Here is an 18169-nt window from a genome sequence, read left to right as displayed (position 1 = left end):
TCTGTATCCGAGCACGTCTTAATTTTACACTCTCTGTTTTCTTCGTTGTTGTCAAATGTTGACGAGCATCCAGGTGGCCATTATCCCGTCGCGCAGGGGATTACTGTGTTTGGCTACAGCCAAGGAGACCCAACCCGAAAGAGAGGGCAGAGCGTGACAAGAGCTCCGAGCCGCTCGTATGTTGTGTTTTTTCCTCTTTCCTCTTCGTGTTAAAGTCTTAATCTCAGTGGCTGGAACTGTGCCGGCGTCTCCGATCTGTCACGCCGCTTTGTCACCTCGTCTGAGCGAGAGAAAGGAGAGGTAAATGATTGAGACTAAGCCTTAAGGGGAAATGTCTCGAGTGACAACAAGGGCAGTAATATGTTGCCAGTGGCTCTCACACGCACACACACACACACTCAGGAATGTTGTAGTACAGATTCATCTCCCGCTTTGACCCTGTTCACACTTGTGCGGATACATTTTTAAAAGTTGCTCCCGCTCGCTCCCTCCTCCCTGCACTTGTTGGAGAGTGCTGGATGGGGTGGAGGTCGGCGATGTGCAGGTTAGTCAATTTCATCCGAAGTCAAATCTGATAAAACCTTGTTTCTTTTTACTGAGCTATCTTTGTGCACGGTGCGGCACAATGTTGTTTAAAACATCATCCCATAAAGCAGCATTTAGATCTCGGTACCCCTTCACAATAAGACTACCCTTACAAAGGACCCATAAAGGGCTCATAATGAGGTTATTAATGAGGTTGTAAACACTTTATTAACCATTAGGAACCAGTTATAAACCAGCTCTAACATAGTTTCCATACAGGCTCACTATTTGGCAAGAGGACTAAGCCTTATATTGGCTACCTAGCTTCCTCCCTCTTCTTCATCAACCAGCATCCTTGGTATCTGTTGTTTACTGAGTTGATTCCCCCCCTTATATTGGCTAAATAGCCAATAGTCACAGTGGCCCTGTTTATCTCTTGTCTTATAAAAGCTTATTAATGATTTTTAAAGTGTTCACAACCTGATTAATAAATGAATTACAAACTAAACCCTCTATAAGGGTAGTCTTATTGTAAAGTAGTACCTTAATTTCTCTAAGATGTCAGAGGCTCATTGAGTTTAGGTTGTCAACCTGACACACGCCTTGCCAAGAGACATACAATCCATCCTCTTTGCTAAGACAGTCTGTAAAATACATTCAGGGTCGGTTGGCTAATCCACTCTGGTTTCAGCCTCAAACCTGTTCCAATCAGCTCAGCATCTTGCACAATAAAGCTAACTGACTGTTTATCTTGTTGAACTATAAGATTGATTGCTAATTTCCCCGTCTGCTAATGTTAGCATTGCTAATCAGCTATCATCTGTGGGACAGGACTCTTCCTGCATACCACAGTCTGCTGGGAGGTTGTGTCTAGAGTACTCTGATTGAGAAAAACTGTCTAATCCTATTTTCAAATGTGGTTTGGCAAGTCTATGCATGTCATGGACTGTCCTCTACAAGCTCCAAGTTTATTCCAGAGATAAAATGTATGCCAGAACACATCAGGCCAAGGTGACTGAATCTTTACTATCATATCTACAGCTGTATGTCCACTAACCACCACCTGGTTTTCGATGTTCAGTTGTTGAGGTTTTTATTCTGCGACATTGGAAACATGCGGTTCGGTTAGGGAAGTGCACCGGCTCTCGGGGATAAAGCCCTTTAAAAATCAAATGCAAACTATAACCCAAGTTAAAAACCCTGGAGAGGACTAGGCTGGAGGCCGGTATGTACCAGGGAACCGTCCTATGGGAACCAGTTAAAAGACCTGGGATTGGTGGTGGTTTATATTTGATAATTGACAACAGTTTTAAAAGTATGAACAGTCATGCAGAATAATTAAAACATGCAAATAAAACCGAGAGCTTCTAAAAAGGTGAAACTGTAAGAGATTAGATCTTAATTAAAACGATCCACATCACAAATAATAGATAGATAAAAAGTGACTAACGAATAAACCCAGGTGGGTAAGTGCTGAGGACGGGTCACGCCTATTCAAGGACCACGTTGTTTTTTCTGCGGGAGGGTTATAGGAATCCAAATGAACTAAAACACATTGAAGGTGTAATAAATACAATTGTATATTTCAATCAAATGAAATAAATAAAACAGCAGGGAGGGGGAGGGACGACTTCCTCATACAGGCTTGTTCACAATAAAATCAGTAGACGGCAAATAAGTGCAAATAAGTGCAAATAAGTGCAAATAAGTGCAAATAAGTGCTATAATAAATAAAAACAAAGGTACTAAAACACAAGGCAAACCACACGAGTCAAAAAACCCGGATGAGGGAGATCCCTGAAATCCTGTAAAGATGAATCAATAAACAGATACTTTGAGACACATGACAATAAAATGGTCTGATGGTTTTTATTCGTTAGGGCTAAAAGGTCATATTGGGCAATTCAAGAATCCACTGGTGGAAAAAATGTTGTGAAGGATGATGCTTTCTTCTTTGGGTCAAGGAGAGTCCTGATTCGGCAGCCACGGGTAAAACACTCCAAGAATCAGGACTCCAGAAGTTCACCGATGTTGGAAAGGTTGCCGAGTCAAGAGTCTAAAGGCCAGGGCATACTTTCGGTGTAGGTTCCGGACCGCAGCGGTTCAGTTCATACTACAGTTGAGCATCAGTACGTCGTTCCACACGTGCACAATTGCCGATCCAAGAGAGATTTGGTAAATGTGCTTACACAACCAACAAGAGAATCAATGAATGTGTTGTATGTCTTCGGTCTGAAGGCCTGCAGTTCTTGCAGTCCCTGAGGGACGGACGGACGACGGACGGATGGATGGATGGAACGATGGACGGACGGATGGATGGATGGAACAATGGAGGGACAGATGGATGGACGGACAGATGGATGGATGGATAGATGGATAGCTGGACGGATGGATAGATGGATGGATGGATGGATGGATGGAACGATGGACGGACAGATGGATGGACGGATGGATAGATGGATGGATGGATAGATGGATAGCTGGACGGATGGATAGATGGATGGATGGATAGATGGATAGCTGGACGGATGGATGAATGGATGGATGGATGGATGGATGGATAGATGGATAGCTGGACGGATGGATAGATGGATGGATGGATAGATGGATAGCTGGACGGATGGAACGATGGACGGACGGATGGATGGATGGAACGATGGACGGACAGATGGATGGATGGATGGATGGATGGAACGATGGACGGACGGATGGATGGATGGAACGATGGACGGACGGATGGATGGATGGAACGATGGACGGACAGATGGATGGACGGATGGATAGATGGATGGATGGATAGATGGATAGCTGGACAGATGGATGGACGGATGGATAGATGGATGGATGGACGGATGGAAGGATGGATAGATGGATGGATGGATGGACAGACGGATGGATGGATGGATGGATGGATGGATGGATGGATGGATGGATGGATGGATGGATGGACAGACGGATGGACGGACGGATGGATGGACGGACGGACGGACGGATGGATGGATGTGTGGATGGATGGATGGATGGATGGATGGATGGATGGATGGATGGATGGATGGATGGATGGATGGAATAGCATTCAAAAAGAATACATTTGGGACAGAAAAAGTCCAGAAAATATAAACAAAATATAAAGCAGGATATTATATGTCCAATAAGTGTGAAAGGTGAGGAACATTAATAGAATAAATATAGAATGTGCATTATGGTATGGTTTGTAATTTGCATCACGAGGAATATAAGCAGACCATCGCAGACGCACGGACATGGACATGTATCACCTGGGATTATCTACCAATCAACAAACCACTGCGAGTCATTGGGGCTCTGGAGTGCGGAGGGAAACACCCCCCCCCCCGTATCTGCATCATTGTGGACATGACCTGGAAGTGTCTGCTGGGACAGATCAGAGACAGCGTGACGAGTCCTGAGACAAACAGGCTTCAGAGACACCGGGTTCATTCTCGTCAAGATTTCTGAGCTTCATCCGACGATCATACTCGATCTGAGACGTTCACTCCAGAGCATTATGGGGATTCTGACAGGCCTGTCAATCAGCGAGTCTCCCCCCTTCCTCTCTCTGGTTGAACAATACACCCCCACCACCACCCCCCCTTTTCCTACACACACACACTCAGACTCCAGATGCCCTTGCAGCCATGTGACCCCACTTTAACCTCTGGTATCTGCAGGTTTTGTTGTCTGTCTGAATCACAGCTGAGCGTCTCTGACGGACTGATTTCCGTCAGTCGCTTGCTGTTCCAGGCCTCTGAAACCTGCTGCTGGGACCGCTTTTATCAGGAAACATTAGACAGGAATCATAGCATTGATGTACGGCTGAAACTTACAATTGGTGTCATCGCCGATTGTTTATAAAATGAATCGTTCGGTCGATAAAATGTGAAAGAATAGTGGAAAATGTCCAAACCAGATCCTTTAAGATCAATGTGAAGTCTTTAAATGTGTGGCTTTGTCCGTCTAAAGAACACATTTACTTTGATGCAAAATAAAACGCAGGAAATCCCCATATTTGCAAAACTGAGACATCATTGCATGAAAAAAATATCAAATATTAGGCGAGGATTGTCCTGTCAGTCGACCGGTGGTTGCAGCTCTACGTTGCGGAAGTGTTGGTGCATGGAATTCACAATAACAACATTTATTTTCAGCTTATTATTGCAGACAAATTCCATTTAGTGCTTATTATTTGCACCAAGAAGCTCAGGAAGTCTTTGTGTCTAATAGGTCCTATAACAAGATGTCCTGTGTGGTGAAACGTCTGTACACTGTACGCACTTAATGCTGCTGGTGATGGAGTCGACATCCAGCTCTTTTCTCCGATGACAGTTTGAGTTTCTTTTGTCTCTGACGAGCAAAAGGTTAAAACCACAAATTCATAATCAGCCTCCGACCTGCCTTTTTGCCTTTAAGTGAAGCCAAAAGGTTCCTGGGTTTTCTCCAGGCTCCATTTCCTTGTGTTTGCACGGGGGAGCTGACAGCGGCGCTGCAGCAGAACAACAACCTCCCCCGGGGGGGGAAGGCCGCACGCCGGCTCAGAGAAAACGGGTGTGAAAGATGTCAAAGCAATTACAATAAGCATTACAGTTGTAATCTCCCCTGACAACAGGGAGTGTGAATGAGCAGGTCCACTGCTCCTGCTCTGGCCTCTCCCAGCCTCACACACTCTCAACGCCTCCTGCAGAAGCTCCCTCTCCCTTCCACCAGGCAGGCAGCGGGAGAGGCCATTGGTTGTGTTTGCACAGTTTTCTAGAGTTTGCTTTGATGAAAACCAGTGATGTAAAGTACATGTACCTAAGAAAAGTACTTGACTACAATGTTGAGGTACTTCCTTTACCGTAGTATTTCCATTTCCACATTAAACTTCTACTTCTACTTCTAGTTCAATTCTCCGATTAGCTTGATAAAAATAGCTCGGTCATTTCTATCGCGGATCAGTTGAGCCACAAAGTCGTGTTTTGTTCTTCAGAGTTAGAAAAATACTGAGTTGTTTCTGAGAGAACACACTGAGTTGTTTCATTGACATGGAAATACTTGACTGTAAACTCCAAAAGAAACCAACAGTAACAGTCCATGGATTGCTTTCTCCTGCACTCTGGTTGAGACAAAACACCAGAAGGGCCAGAAAGTGAGGCTCTGAGGTTAGGTGTTGGTCACTTTATTTAAAAACCATTTCCTGTAGTTTTGTCTCGGCAAATGTCTTTTATGATTGTTTTTTTAAATCTCCATTTATTGTTGGTTGGTCCGGTAGCCGGGTAAGAGAGGACAGCGTAGAGGTACCGAAGCAAGCTGAAGTCATGGCAGGAGTCTCTGTGTTTTTCCCAAGGCATTATCCTCCGGGGGTTTGTTCCATCATTGGGTTCCCATGTTGTGTGATCATCAGCATGGATGCCAGGCATGATCATCTTCACCACCAGGCTGAGCTCGTAGTGCATGTTTGACATCCTTCTTCATGTCCATCGTCCCCCTCCCTGCAGTCTGTCTTCAGGTGTGTGTGTCCTCTCTCCTACAGAAGCCAGGCATGGATCTGGCCGACACCTACATCACCTTCATCCGGCAGAACCAGGACATCCTGCGGGACCGCGTCAACGACGAGCTGTACACCGAGAAGGTGTTCGACGTGAGTCTACTTTTAAATCACAGACGAGTTTACCTCAACCTGGGCCTCATTTTGGGGGTTTTGTTCATGTCGGTAATAATAACGTTGACCTTACGATGTCTATGCGTGGGATAGGATCACGTCAAATGATCAGAAATCAAATTTGAAGCGACACACAGTTTATCAAGACTAAAGCATTTCGATTGGGATGAAAAGCAAAAAATGACTGATGTATTTCATGTCGTAGAACAGAGCGTTCAAATCTCTTGAGCGTGTGTTAACGACAGACCTTATTTCAACAACCAATCAGAGCGTCAAGATACACAAACACAATAACGGCACAGTATAGTCTCCAGGCGTGACCACATAGGAGCTGCGCTCACGGCCTCGTCAGACAAAACCTCACTCTGATATCCCAACCATCTGATGTTAGACTTTTTATACTCGACGTTTCAAGAACTGGACCAACAGGCCTTTGCTTCAGCTGATAATAAGAAAGCAGTCCCAGTAAAGTGCTGGGAATGTGAATGCATGAACAGACCAACGTTTGCAGAAAGCAGTGAGTTTAATACCCACAATGAGTGTGTAACAAACAAGATGCATGTTGATGTTTTCCTGCCGTTGGTGTGAACAATGACTCGATTAAGTGTCGACTACACACCAAACACACGCATCTTAACCCTGGGTGTGAGTTGTAATTGACTCCAGTTAAAGCATCCTTACCTCCACGAGGAGGTTATGTTTTCTCTTCAGTTAGTTTGTTTCTAGCAGGAGGAAAGGGAAACCTCTGGCCTGATTTCCTGGAAACGAATTGAAAGAGTTGAACCCATGGGTGAGGGGAAGTGTGCAGCGAGGCGGTCGGTACTGAGTTTACTTCCTGTCTGTCTTCTTCTGTGGATTTCTCTGGCGTCCAGCACTCCTTACTTCTCTTCACTTCCCATCATGAATCCCAAGTTTCGTGCTCTCCTCAAAAATAAAAATGATTATTCAAACGGTATTCCACATTCTTTCTGACGGACGTTAAAATTAACCGGACTTCTTTCTGAGGATTAATACGACTGCACAGTCCCTTATCCTGTTATCCTTAGCAACGGTCTGTTATCCTTAGCAACGGTCTGTTATCCTTAGCAACGGTCTGTTATCCTTAGCAACGGTCTGTTATCCTTATCAGCAGTCAGTTATCCTTAGCAACGGTCTGTTATCCTTAGCAACGGTCTGTTATCCTTAGCAACGGTCTGTTATCCTTAGCAACGGTCTGTTAGCAGAAATTAGCAGACTCTGTAACGTGAAAATAGAGAAATCAGAAGTTGTGTAAAAATAATGACACGACTGAGATTGTTTTACTGCGTCAGATCTTTTCATACACGAGCTGTTATCTTAGAAAGCAGCGTTGCCTTATAGAATCAGCATCCAACACACAGTCACACCTTCAGTGAGGTATGTGTGTTGTCTTGAGAGCCTTCATTTGCAGCAGCAGCGGTCCTGTGAGCCTTAAAACACCGACGTTCTGTTACCGTTACACTTAGGAAACACGAGAGCCTTTGCACGCCAGGCAGGAGCTGATCCTGCTCCACCTAAAATCCTGGTGCATCCACACTGTCCTTTTCCTCCACACACACACCGTCCCGATTCAATTTAGTAAACTATTTCCAAACATGCCTCATCTATGCGCCGAGGCAAAGCGGACATGGCCTGTCAGAGCTTCGCACGCTTAGCAGACGAAGCGAGCGATGGATTTCTGCACCCTGCTCCAAGGGTTCAGTGTATGCTGTAGTGGTTGTTTGTGATCGTGTGTGTGTATGTTTGAGTGTTTCCTGTGTAGTGTTGTGTGATCTAGTGGTTTGTTAGTCGTGGTGTTGTGTTTGTGTAGTGGTGTGTTGTGTGTGTGTGTGTGTTATCTGTGTGAGTGTTGTCTGTGTATGTGTGTGTTGTGTGTGTGTGTGTGTGTTCGTGTGTTGAGTGTGTGTTCTGTGTCGTGCGTGAGTTATCATGAGCTCAGAAGCGGCGTCATCATGTACGAGGCAGGCAGTGACGGCGGGGCTCCAAATGTCTCGTTACCTTTCAATGGAACACTACACACACACGACACACACTATCAACATCCCCATGTGTTAGTCGTATTGACAGCCTGTATGTTCTTGGAATAAACAAGACATCTTAGTCTTTATCTCTTTACTTCTTTTTGTCCTCATTCAACAACACCCGTCTTTCTAACTATCAAATGTTACTCTATTCCTGTGTTTATATGCATGCAACTCCTTAAGCAACTCCCACTGCCTTCTGTTTCCTACAGCGCATTATTTAGAAATAAAGTTTGTCTGACTTATAAATCTATTGTAGAATGATCTGTTTATCCTATCACATCGTTATCCTTATACGGTCTGTTATCCAACAACCCCCCCCCCCCCCCCGCCAGTTTTCCTTAGCACGGTCTGTTATCCTTATCAGCGTCAGTTTCCTTAGTAACGGTCTGTTATCTTAGTAACGGTCTGTTATCCTTAGTAACAGTCCAGTTATCCTTAGTAACGGTCTGTTATTCCTTAGCAACGGTCTGTTATCCTTAGTAACGGTCTGTTATCCTTAGTAACGGTCTGTTATCCTTAGCAACGGTCTGTTATCCTTATCAGCAGTCAGTTATCCTTAGTAACGTCTGTTATCCTTAGTAACGGTCTGTTATCCTTAGTAACAGTCAGTTATCCTTAGTAACGGTCTGTTATCCTTAGTAACGGTCTGTTATCCTTAGTAACGGTCGTTATCCTTAGTAACGGTCTGTTATCCTTAGCAACGGTCTGTTATCCTTAGTGACGGTCTGTTAGCAGAAATTAGCAGACTGTAATGTGAAAATTGAGAAATCAGAAGTTGTGTAAAAATAATGACACGACTGAGATTGTTTTACTGTGTCAGATCTTTTCATACGCAGTAGCTGCATGTCTAGAAAGCCCAGCGTGCCGATAGAAACCTCCACACACACAGCTCACACTCAGTGAGGTATGTGTGTTGTCTCTGAGAGCCTTCATTGTGCAGCAGCAGCGGGTCGCTGTGAGCCTGAAAACACCGACCGCTTCTGTTGACCCGTTTATCACTTAGGAAACACCGAGAGCCGTCTGCACGCCCGGCAGGAGCTGCAAACACTGCTCCACCTAAACATCCATGCGTGCATCCCACACTGTCCCTCTTCCTCACACACACCACCACCCTCCAGGATTCAGATTTATAAAAATATTTCCAAACATGCCTCATCTCGCCGCCGAGAGGCAAAGCAGCAGACATGGCGGCTCAGAGCTTCGCACGCATTAGCAGCACGAAGCCGAGCGATGGATTTCTGCCACCCGCCGCCTCCAGAGGGTTCAGTGTGTGTGTTGTGTGTGTGTGTGTGTGTGTGTGTGTGTGTGTGTGTGTGTGTGTGTGTGTGTGTGTGTGTGTGTGTGTGTGTGTGTGTGTGTGTGTGTGTGTGTGTGTGTGTGTGTGTGTGTGTGTGTGTGTGTGTGTGTGTGTGTGTGTGTGTGTGTGTGTGTGTGTGTGTGTGTGTGTGTGTGTGTGTGTGTGTGCGCGCGCGGTGAATGAGTCTAATAGAGCTCAGAAGCGGCCAGTCATGTACCGAGGAGGAGCTGACGGCGGGGCCTCCAAATGTCTCCGTTCAGCCTTTCAATGTGAAACACACACACACACACACACACACACACACATCCCCAATGTGTTAGATCGTAATTGACAGCCTGTATGTTCTTGGATATAAACAAAGACATCCTTAAAGTCCTTTTATCTCTTCTACCTTCTTTTTGTCCTCAATTCAACAAACACCAATCTTTCTAACTCATCCAAAATGATTACTCTAATATTCCTGTGTTTTTATGCCATGCACACTCCCATTAACGCAACATTCCCCCACATGCCCTTGTGTTTCTCTGCGCCAAAAATATGATTTAGCAAAAATAAAATGTTTGTCTGACATTATAAACATCATATGTTGTAGAAATGATTCCTGCTGTTTTCATCCTAATTCCACAATAGGTTATATGTTATTGACAGGCTGTACAAACACACACACACACACACACAAAGTAAATCTTGTGTTGGTACAGCAGCATCAGGCCTCCAGCCAGGTGCATTATGGGTATGCAATTGTCTTGTTTACGTGCGTCTGAGCCAGATAAATTCATGATGGAGCCTTTTCTTTAAGCAGGAGGTTCGTCAACACAGACAGGGGTAGAGAAGAAAAGTGTGTGTGTGTGTGTGTGTGTGTGTGTGTGTGTGTGTGTGTGTGTGTGTGTGTGTGTGTGTGTGTGTGTGTGTGTGTGTGTGTGTGTGTGTGTGTGTGTGTGTGTGTGTGTGTGTGTGTGTGTGTGTGTGTGTGTGTGATGAGGGGGGGCCTGCACGCAGCTGTAAACACTTTCCTTTTTTTCTGTGTGTGCATGCTCACATGTGCCTCTCCGTCTATTTGTGTACAAGTGCTCACCAGGGAACGTCTTTGTGTGGATAAGGAGTGTAATGCATGCTCTCACACACACACACACACACACTCGCACACACTCGCACACAGCTCTCTCCTCTTCACATTAGCAGCCAGATCACCTTAATGAAGCCGTTTTAGAGGACAGACCTGCAGGCTGTCAAAGAAAATAAATAAACGAAATGTGGATTCAAGAAGTCCTCAAATCCCAGAGTCAGTCTTTAAGAATAGTCTTTGTTTTCGTAACAAAATAAAATATTTGAAATAATTGAATTTTCCAGGATAATTCTTTTAAATCCGACAGAAAACAGGCATATTTTTTTCTCAATAATCAATAACAGACTTTAAAGAAATACACATGTTTTTATCGTCCTGGTATTTATTTGGAGCTTAAAAACAGAGCCTTTGATTTTCCATCCAAGACAAAATACACTTATTTTAACTTCATATTTTCTAGACAACATGAAGAAGATCTCGGCACCATTCAGAACAATGGCTGATAAATAAATATGATATCTTTTTAAATGAAAACCAAAGAGATCAACACTACGACTTAATAGTGAATTATTTGATAAATGACTGCTTTGTTTCGTGCCAAACCTTGACCATGTGTGAGATGTTTAAATGACATCATTACTGTGACACCAGCAGGAAGCCTCTCCTCTTCATCACATAGAAATAGTTTCTGACAGGACCAATGCAGCCCCCCCTCCCCCTCATATTCCCTCCATCTGTTTTCCCTCTCATCCTCTAATCAGCTCAATTAAGGAGCGTCTTCGTACTCAATTTCCACGACAGCTAACGTGGCTCGCGAGGCGAACGCCAGGCCGCTGATTAAGCACTCGGAGGAAACTCGCCTCCCAGAGACTCAAATAACCGTTTCATTGAGCGGGGGAAGACAGGGAGGAAGTGGAGAGAGAAATCACTGGAAATCATCCCAGGAGCAGCAAACATCATCCAGTAATTTCAACATCATCTGTTAGCACAGCGAGCTGATTAGCATACGACTCCAACTCCAGCGTTACAAATATTACATTTCAGGAGAGGAGGAGGAAATGATGAAGAGCGAGGAAAATTAGACGATGGAGGAAGAGCTAAATCTGTCACAATAAAACCATGATAGATTTATCTAACGCTACACCTCAGAGAGAGGGGGAAAGTAACGAGGTGCAGGTACTCAGTTCTTCTACTCCTCTACATTTATCATGGCTAAATGGAATACTCAATTCTGATTGGTCAATTTAGACATTTCAGAGATGTTCATTTTTTCTAACAGACCGTTGCTAAGGAACATTAAGGGACTGTGTGCAATCTTATCGATCCGCAGAAAGAAGGATTTTGTTTTCTCCGTTTAATATTTATTTGTATAATTGTGAAGAGCAAGAAACTCTGGATTCATGATGGCTAAACTGTTCCCAGAAAAGAAAAGAAAAAGAGAAGGAAGGAGGTTCAAAGACAGCTGGACGTCAGACAAATCAACAGACAGGAAGTAAACACTAAAGGGAACAGCAGAAGAAGACTGACAGGAAGTAAACACTGAAGGGAACAGCAGAAGAAGACAGACAGGAAGTAAACACTAAAGGGAACAGCAGAAGAAGACAGACAGGAAGTAAACACTAAAGGGAACAACAGAAGAAGACAGACAGGAAGTAAACACTAAAGGGAACAGCAGGAGAAGACAGACAGGAAGTAAACACTAAAGGGAACAGCAGAAGAAGACAGACAGGAAGTAAACACTAAAGGGAACAGCAGAAGAAGACAGACAGGAAGTAAACACTAAAGGGAACAGCAGAAGAAGACAGACAGGAAGTAAACACTAAAGGGAACAGCAGAAGAAGACAGACAGGAAGTAAACACTAAAGGGAACAGCAGAAGAAGACAGACAGGAAGTAAACACTAAAGGGAACAGCAGAAGAAGACAGACAGGAAGTAAACACTAAAGGGAACAGCAGAAGAAGACAGACAGGAAGTAAACACTAAAGGGAACAGCAGAAGAAGACAGACAGGAAGTAAACACTAAAGGGAACAACAGAAGAAGAGGACAGGAAGTAAACACTAAAGGGAACAGCAGGAGAAGACAGACAGGAAGTAAACACTAAAGGGAACAACAGAAGAAGACAGACAGGAAGTAAACACTAAAGGGAACAACAGAAGAAGACAGACAGGAAGTAAACACTAAAGGGAACAGCAGGAGAAGACAGACAGGAAGTAAACACTAAAGGGAACAGCAGAAGAAGACAGACAGGAAGTAAACACTAAAGGGAACAGCAGAAGAAGACAGACAGGAAGTAAACACTAACGGGAACAGCAGAAGAAGAGGACAGGAAGTAAACACTAAAGGGAACAACAGAAGAAGACAGACAGGAAGTAAACACTAAAGGGAACAGCAGAAGAAGACAGACAGGAAGTAAACACTAAAGGGAACAGCAGAAGAAGACAGACAGGAAGTAAACACTAAAGGGAACAACAGAAGAAGAGGACAGGAAGTAAACACTAAAGGGAACAGCAGGAGAAGACAGACAGGAAGTAAACACTAAAGGGAACAACAGAAGAAGACAGACAGGAAGTAGTATGATCATTTTTAAGTCAATAGTAAATGTTTGAGGCTCAAAGAAAGGAAACCGATCCGGTCCAGATAGAGACAAATATCAAAGTGGAAGTTTGGATGTGTCTGTGTTGCACTAGAATAGTATTTGATGTCAGCTGTGAATATATATATTGACAGTAAATTGTGAAATTGATTGCAAAGCTAATTTTAGGGATGCAAATGTGCTGCAGGTGGCACAAATTGAATTGTGTGTCTGTGGAAATTGATATTGTTTAACATTTAGAGGTAAACAAATGGATGGTCATCAAAGATGTATTTCCTAACAGCATTGAGGAGGAAATGAGATGAATCAGTGTGACACACAAACACTCTCTGTTCGATGCATACATTGCTAGCTTAGATTAACTGCAGGAGGCAAAACAATACAGACCAATGCAAACACCGGGGGCTTCATGGCAGAAAACACTTTCCTTCTGCACAGCATGGAAGCACCTCAACGTGTTTCCGTTGTGCTGCAAACAACAGTCTTCGAGTGACATGGACACACTTTTTCAGTGAGCAGTATTCTCTCTGGACCTGTGATTGAAAGTCCACATTAATTTGCTGCGTTTGGTTGACTCTGCTTCATTACTCTGACATGATTAAAGGAGACTGTCGCTCCCACAATAAATGGAATCAAATATTAGCGTGACCCCCCCGAATGATCACAGACGTGTTTTGGCTTTTGTCAAGTGCATTAAATAACCTTTGGACAGCTTTTATCTCTCAAATTGGAAGGTAATTGCAGATCTGAATATTACGGGTCTGAATATTGCGGGTCACTACGGAGTCAGAGCAATTTCCCTCTGCATTCTCGTTTGGTGGTGGAAGGTGTGAAGGAGGGTTTAATGAAAATTACAAAGCAAGAACCTGATTATTTCTCCTTTTTAAGGTCAAAGCAGAGCCGTGCACTCTTCCCTTGACATGCCGCATTCAGGAGTTTCACAGCGAATTGGTACCTTTTAAAAGAAAGAAATAAATCGCCTTCTTTGCCGTTTTGACGCCACTCATCCTTTGACCTCGTGTCGTCGTGCCGACTGCAGCGATGTGTTTCTAAAGACACCTGCACGCAGACTGCGATCCTGTGACCTCTGAACCCAAACCATAAACTGTCCTCTTTGCATTACTATAATGTTGTTTTTATGTATGTTCTTTTTTTACCATGTTTGCAGTTTAAAGACGCCCCTCGGGGTGTTTGCTTGAGGATGTTTTCAGGAGGATGAAAGAAGCCGCTTTCTGCTGGTGTCTGTGAATAATGTGCTCTGGTGCTGGCAGGTCGGATCCTTTATACTGCAGAATCAGTTATAGTCAGCCAGTACATTTATGCTAGCCTCCAAAGGTCGTGGTTTATCCTGTGGAATACTCCTCTTTAAAGGTTAAGGGTTGTTAAAAAATCAAGGTTTTGACTTAATTTGTCTTATTGTGAAAGTCAAACGTATAATAATCCACTTTTTGTGATTTATTGGTGATGTCAAAGCTTGTTAAAAGTGTGTTAAGGCGACCATTTCTCTAATGTCAGATAGAAAGATTGAAGTGAATAGGATAAAAGCCAACTTTCCTCCACAAATACAGAGGGAAAAGCCCGTTTTGTGTAAGAGATAATGGTCTGAGTGGGTGTTTCCACTTCTCCCAGTATGAGTTCTAGTGGCCATATGAGAAATATTTAACCTCAACAGGGCCATGTGGCTTTAGAGAAGCTTCACTATAGCTACATCATAGCTTGGGTTATCCCTTACCCATCACACCATTTCACACACGGTCAATAACGTAAAGGCGATAAAGGTGAATTTATTGTGCGATTAGTCTAAAAGGATCCCATTATTTTACACACATCGCAAATTATATCTCCAAAAAGTCGGTTTAAAGAGCTTCAATGTCATTTTTTGAATGTAGACACGATTGAGGTCATTTCCTTATTTGCCCGATATGTCAAATATGCTGGAATTATTGAGGTTATGTCCATGTTTCACGTTATAGGTTAATAACGTGAACATAAGTCGATTGATGTCCTGTCCATATATCGCACGATAGAATAACAACGTAAGAGTAATTGTTCCTTTATCGTAACGTAAGTGGATCATTGTAAAAGGGTTGAGGTCAGGTCCATATATGGGATGATAAGATAACGTAGGAACTATTGATTTTGATTCCATATATCGCACGATTAGTAAGATAATCGACAACGTAAAAATGATCGATGGTGTCAATAAAAAAGGGTCACTTCAATATATCGTACAATGAGTCAACAAAATAAAAACCATCAGTCATTTCCATAGTTTGTTGTAGAAGTCGAGGACTTAAAATGATCGTGGTAATTTCCATCTATCCCACAATAAGTCCATAACGTACTTATTGTGACAGCCTTGTTAAACTAAAACCATGTGACCTCAACGGAGTGTTTTTGTTTTAACAGCAATGGTACACCGGCTCCATGAAGGCGGTGTGTGTCTGGCTGACCGACAGACTGGACCTGCAGCTACACGTATACCAGCTGAAAACACTCATCAAGATCGTCAAGGTACGAACATATAAACGAAACACAGAAGAGAGCAAGAAATTCTCTCCGAAACAAACAGATATTTGCGCTGAAATGCCCATATTTTTAATGTGTGTTGGGTATTTTCAAATGGTTAAAACAGCCAGAGCTGACACTGAAGAAGAACAAGGGAAAGATATGGACAAATCAAACCACAAGCGTCCTTGAAAGCAGCAGCGGTGCGAAGAGGCGGCGAGGAGCGGAATAAAAAGCTGCTCAACTGCTTTTGTCTTTTTATAGTTTGCTAATGTCAGAGACGTGCGAGTTTAACTTGAAAGCAAAGAGACATGGAATTATAATGGCTTCTGACTGAAGGTAAAACACCCTTTAGACGCCTCGGTCTGCCTTCTCGGTCCAACACATAAAAGACTTGTCTTGTCCTTGAGCTTCAATCTTCCCGCTTTTGTCCTTTCAAACGGTAAACGGCAGCTCCCTCCTCTCGCTCGATGCATTCCTGAGATGCTCTGTTTTTCCTGGCTTCTTCTACTTCACCTCCTTCCTGAAAACAGAAGAACAATCATGCCTTCAGTCTACAAGGATCACGTTTAGATCCATGTCGTACGATAGGTTAGTTACGAAAAGGTCATGTCCATATATCGGAGGGTCAGTAAATACAGTATGTGGTACTGGATGGTTAAAAATGACGGTGTTTAAGTCGGCAGAGTAAAAATAGTCACGGTTACTTCCAAATATCATACGTAAAGTAGATAATAAAAAGCAGTGAAGTCTGTAATAGTACGATAAGTAGCTACGTCAAAATGAAGATAGGAGTTTTCATATTTACCGTACAATAAGTAGTAGGCGTTAAAAGGTGGAGGTCGTTTCCATATGTCGTACAATAAGTCAGTAACCCAAAATGATGTGGGCCATTTAACAATTTGCACATGTTGTACGACGGGTAGGTAAAATAAAAACTAGTCCGGGTTATTTTCACGATCCAGGTTTTTTCTATAGTTTGTTAATTGATGAATGAAAACAATCGAGGCCTTTCTAGAAATGCTACAATAAGGTAGTAAGAGCTTCATCTTCTCGCTGTGGTTCTTCCAAACTGCCTCCTCCCATTAACTGTGTTTCTAAGTTGCTCTCTGTTTCTACCTCCCTTCCCTTGCTCCCTTATCTCCTTCCCTACCACAGAAGACGTACCGTGACTTCCGGCTGCAGGGCGTCCTGGACGTCACGCTGAACAGCAAGAGCTACGAGACCGTCTACAACCGGCTGACGGTGGAGGAAGCGACGGCCGCCGTGAGGTCGGGCGACGGCCTGCAGGGCATCAGCATGAGGGACAGCGACGAGGAGGACGACTGAACACACTCCACACACACCCTCTCTGAAAGATCAGGACCTTCCATCACAGTGTGAGTTATGTTGTAGATGAAGACAGTAGAGTCCTTGTGACTGAAGGTCCTGACTCTCAGGTCTCCCCCCGTCCTCCCCTTTTTAACCCGACCTGCTCATTGCCCTGATACTGCTGAGAATGTATGACAAACAGGAAGTCAAGGTGAGGCGTGGCATCTGACGGACTGAACCTCGTCCTCCCTCGCTCACCTGCAGGACAGGAAGCCCCGCCCCCCTCCACGTGCAGCCATACTCTGATTGATGTCAATTTGTACAGCGATGGCCGTCAGTGCAGCTTCTTCCTGTTTTCATCTTCATCATGGTCGTAGCTTACTGTTCAGAAAGACTCGACCTCGCCGCCTTTCACTTTAATCTACGGCAGCAGAAATCCGCTGAAGAGATTGGTCTTTATTCGACAGGAAGCTTGGATTTGTAAGGTTCTTTTGTGACTGTTTTGGTCAATGGTGTTTGTGGTTATATATTTGAATATCAACATACTTTATTTTTTCAAATAGCCAATATTATTTTATTAGGGACACATTTTTTAAAAGATCTGACCAAATGTGAATTTCCAACAAAAGTCAGAATTCGGAGAAAACGTCAGAATTCATCAAAAGAATCCGTCTTAAAATAACACCATATTCCTGCTAATCAGTTTAAATGACTTTTGTGAAATTATTCTTGCACTAAATTCCCATTCACATGCACCTGTCCAAAAGGGTTGACTTGAACACAACCGCCATCTTTCATTCCTTCAACCCCACTTTTGAAAGGTAAACAAACAGGATATCCCTCGTCTTAAATAAAAGACTTCAGAATAAGGGGTCATTCGTAATATTCTCATCCTATCATCGACATTGAAAGTGTTACAGAGTCTGTCTTTCTGGGAGCTAGAATGTACCCGGGACATAGCGTGTGATATTTCTCGTGTGAATAGAGAAATAATGTGTTAACGATAAGGACAGATCATTGGGGTTCATCCTCTGGGGGTCCTGGATGTCATTGTGTGCAGGTTGAACTGCACAACTGGCCACCTAGCTATCAAGTCTTGATGTTTACAGCTGACTAATCTGCGAGACACAGCTTACGTCCAATGCCGAACTTTCTCTGCTAGTTATTTCA

At 43.5% G+C, this 18169-nt stretch overlaps 1 protein-coding gene across 1 annotated transcript in view; it reads left to right on the top strand.

The window, feature by feature from the left end:
* The window catches only part of cadps2 (Ca++-dependent secretion activator 2), a 158997-nt gene extending 140828 nt beyond the window's left edge, over window positions 1-18169 (top strand). Inside the window, 3 exon segments of the mRNA XM_063874216.1 lie at window positions 6053-6160; window positions 15590-15694; window positions 16847-18169. Coding sequence (XP_063730286.1) covers window positions 6053-6160; window positions 15590-15694; window positions 16847-17017 — 384 coding nt within the window. The 3' untranslated portion in view covers window positions 17018-18169.

The sequence above is a fragment of the Eleginops maclovinus genome, chromosome 2 (genome assembly GCF_036324505.1).
Source record: "Eleginops maclovinus isolate JMC-PN-2008 ecotype Puerto Natales chromosome 2, JC_Emac_rtc_rv5, whole genome shotgun sequence".
Taxonomy (NCBI): Eukaryota; Metazoa; Chordata; class Actinopteri; order Perciformes; family Eleginopidae; genus Eleginops; species Eleginops maclovinus.
The sequence above is the reverse complement of the archived record's forward strand: the minus strand, read 5'-3'. Positions and strand labels throughout refer to the sequence as shown.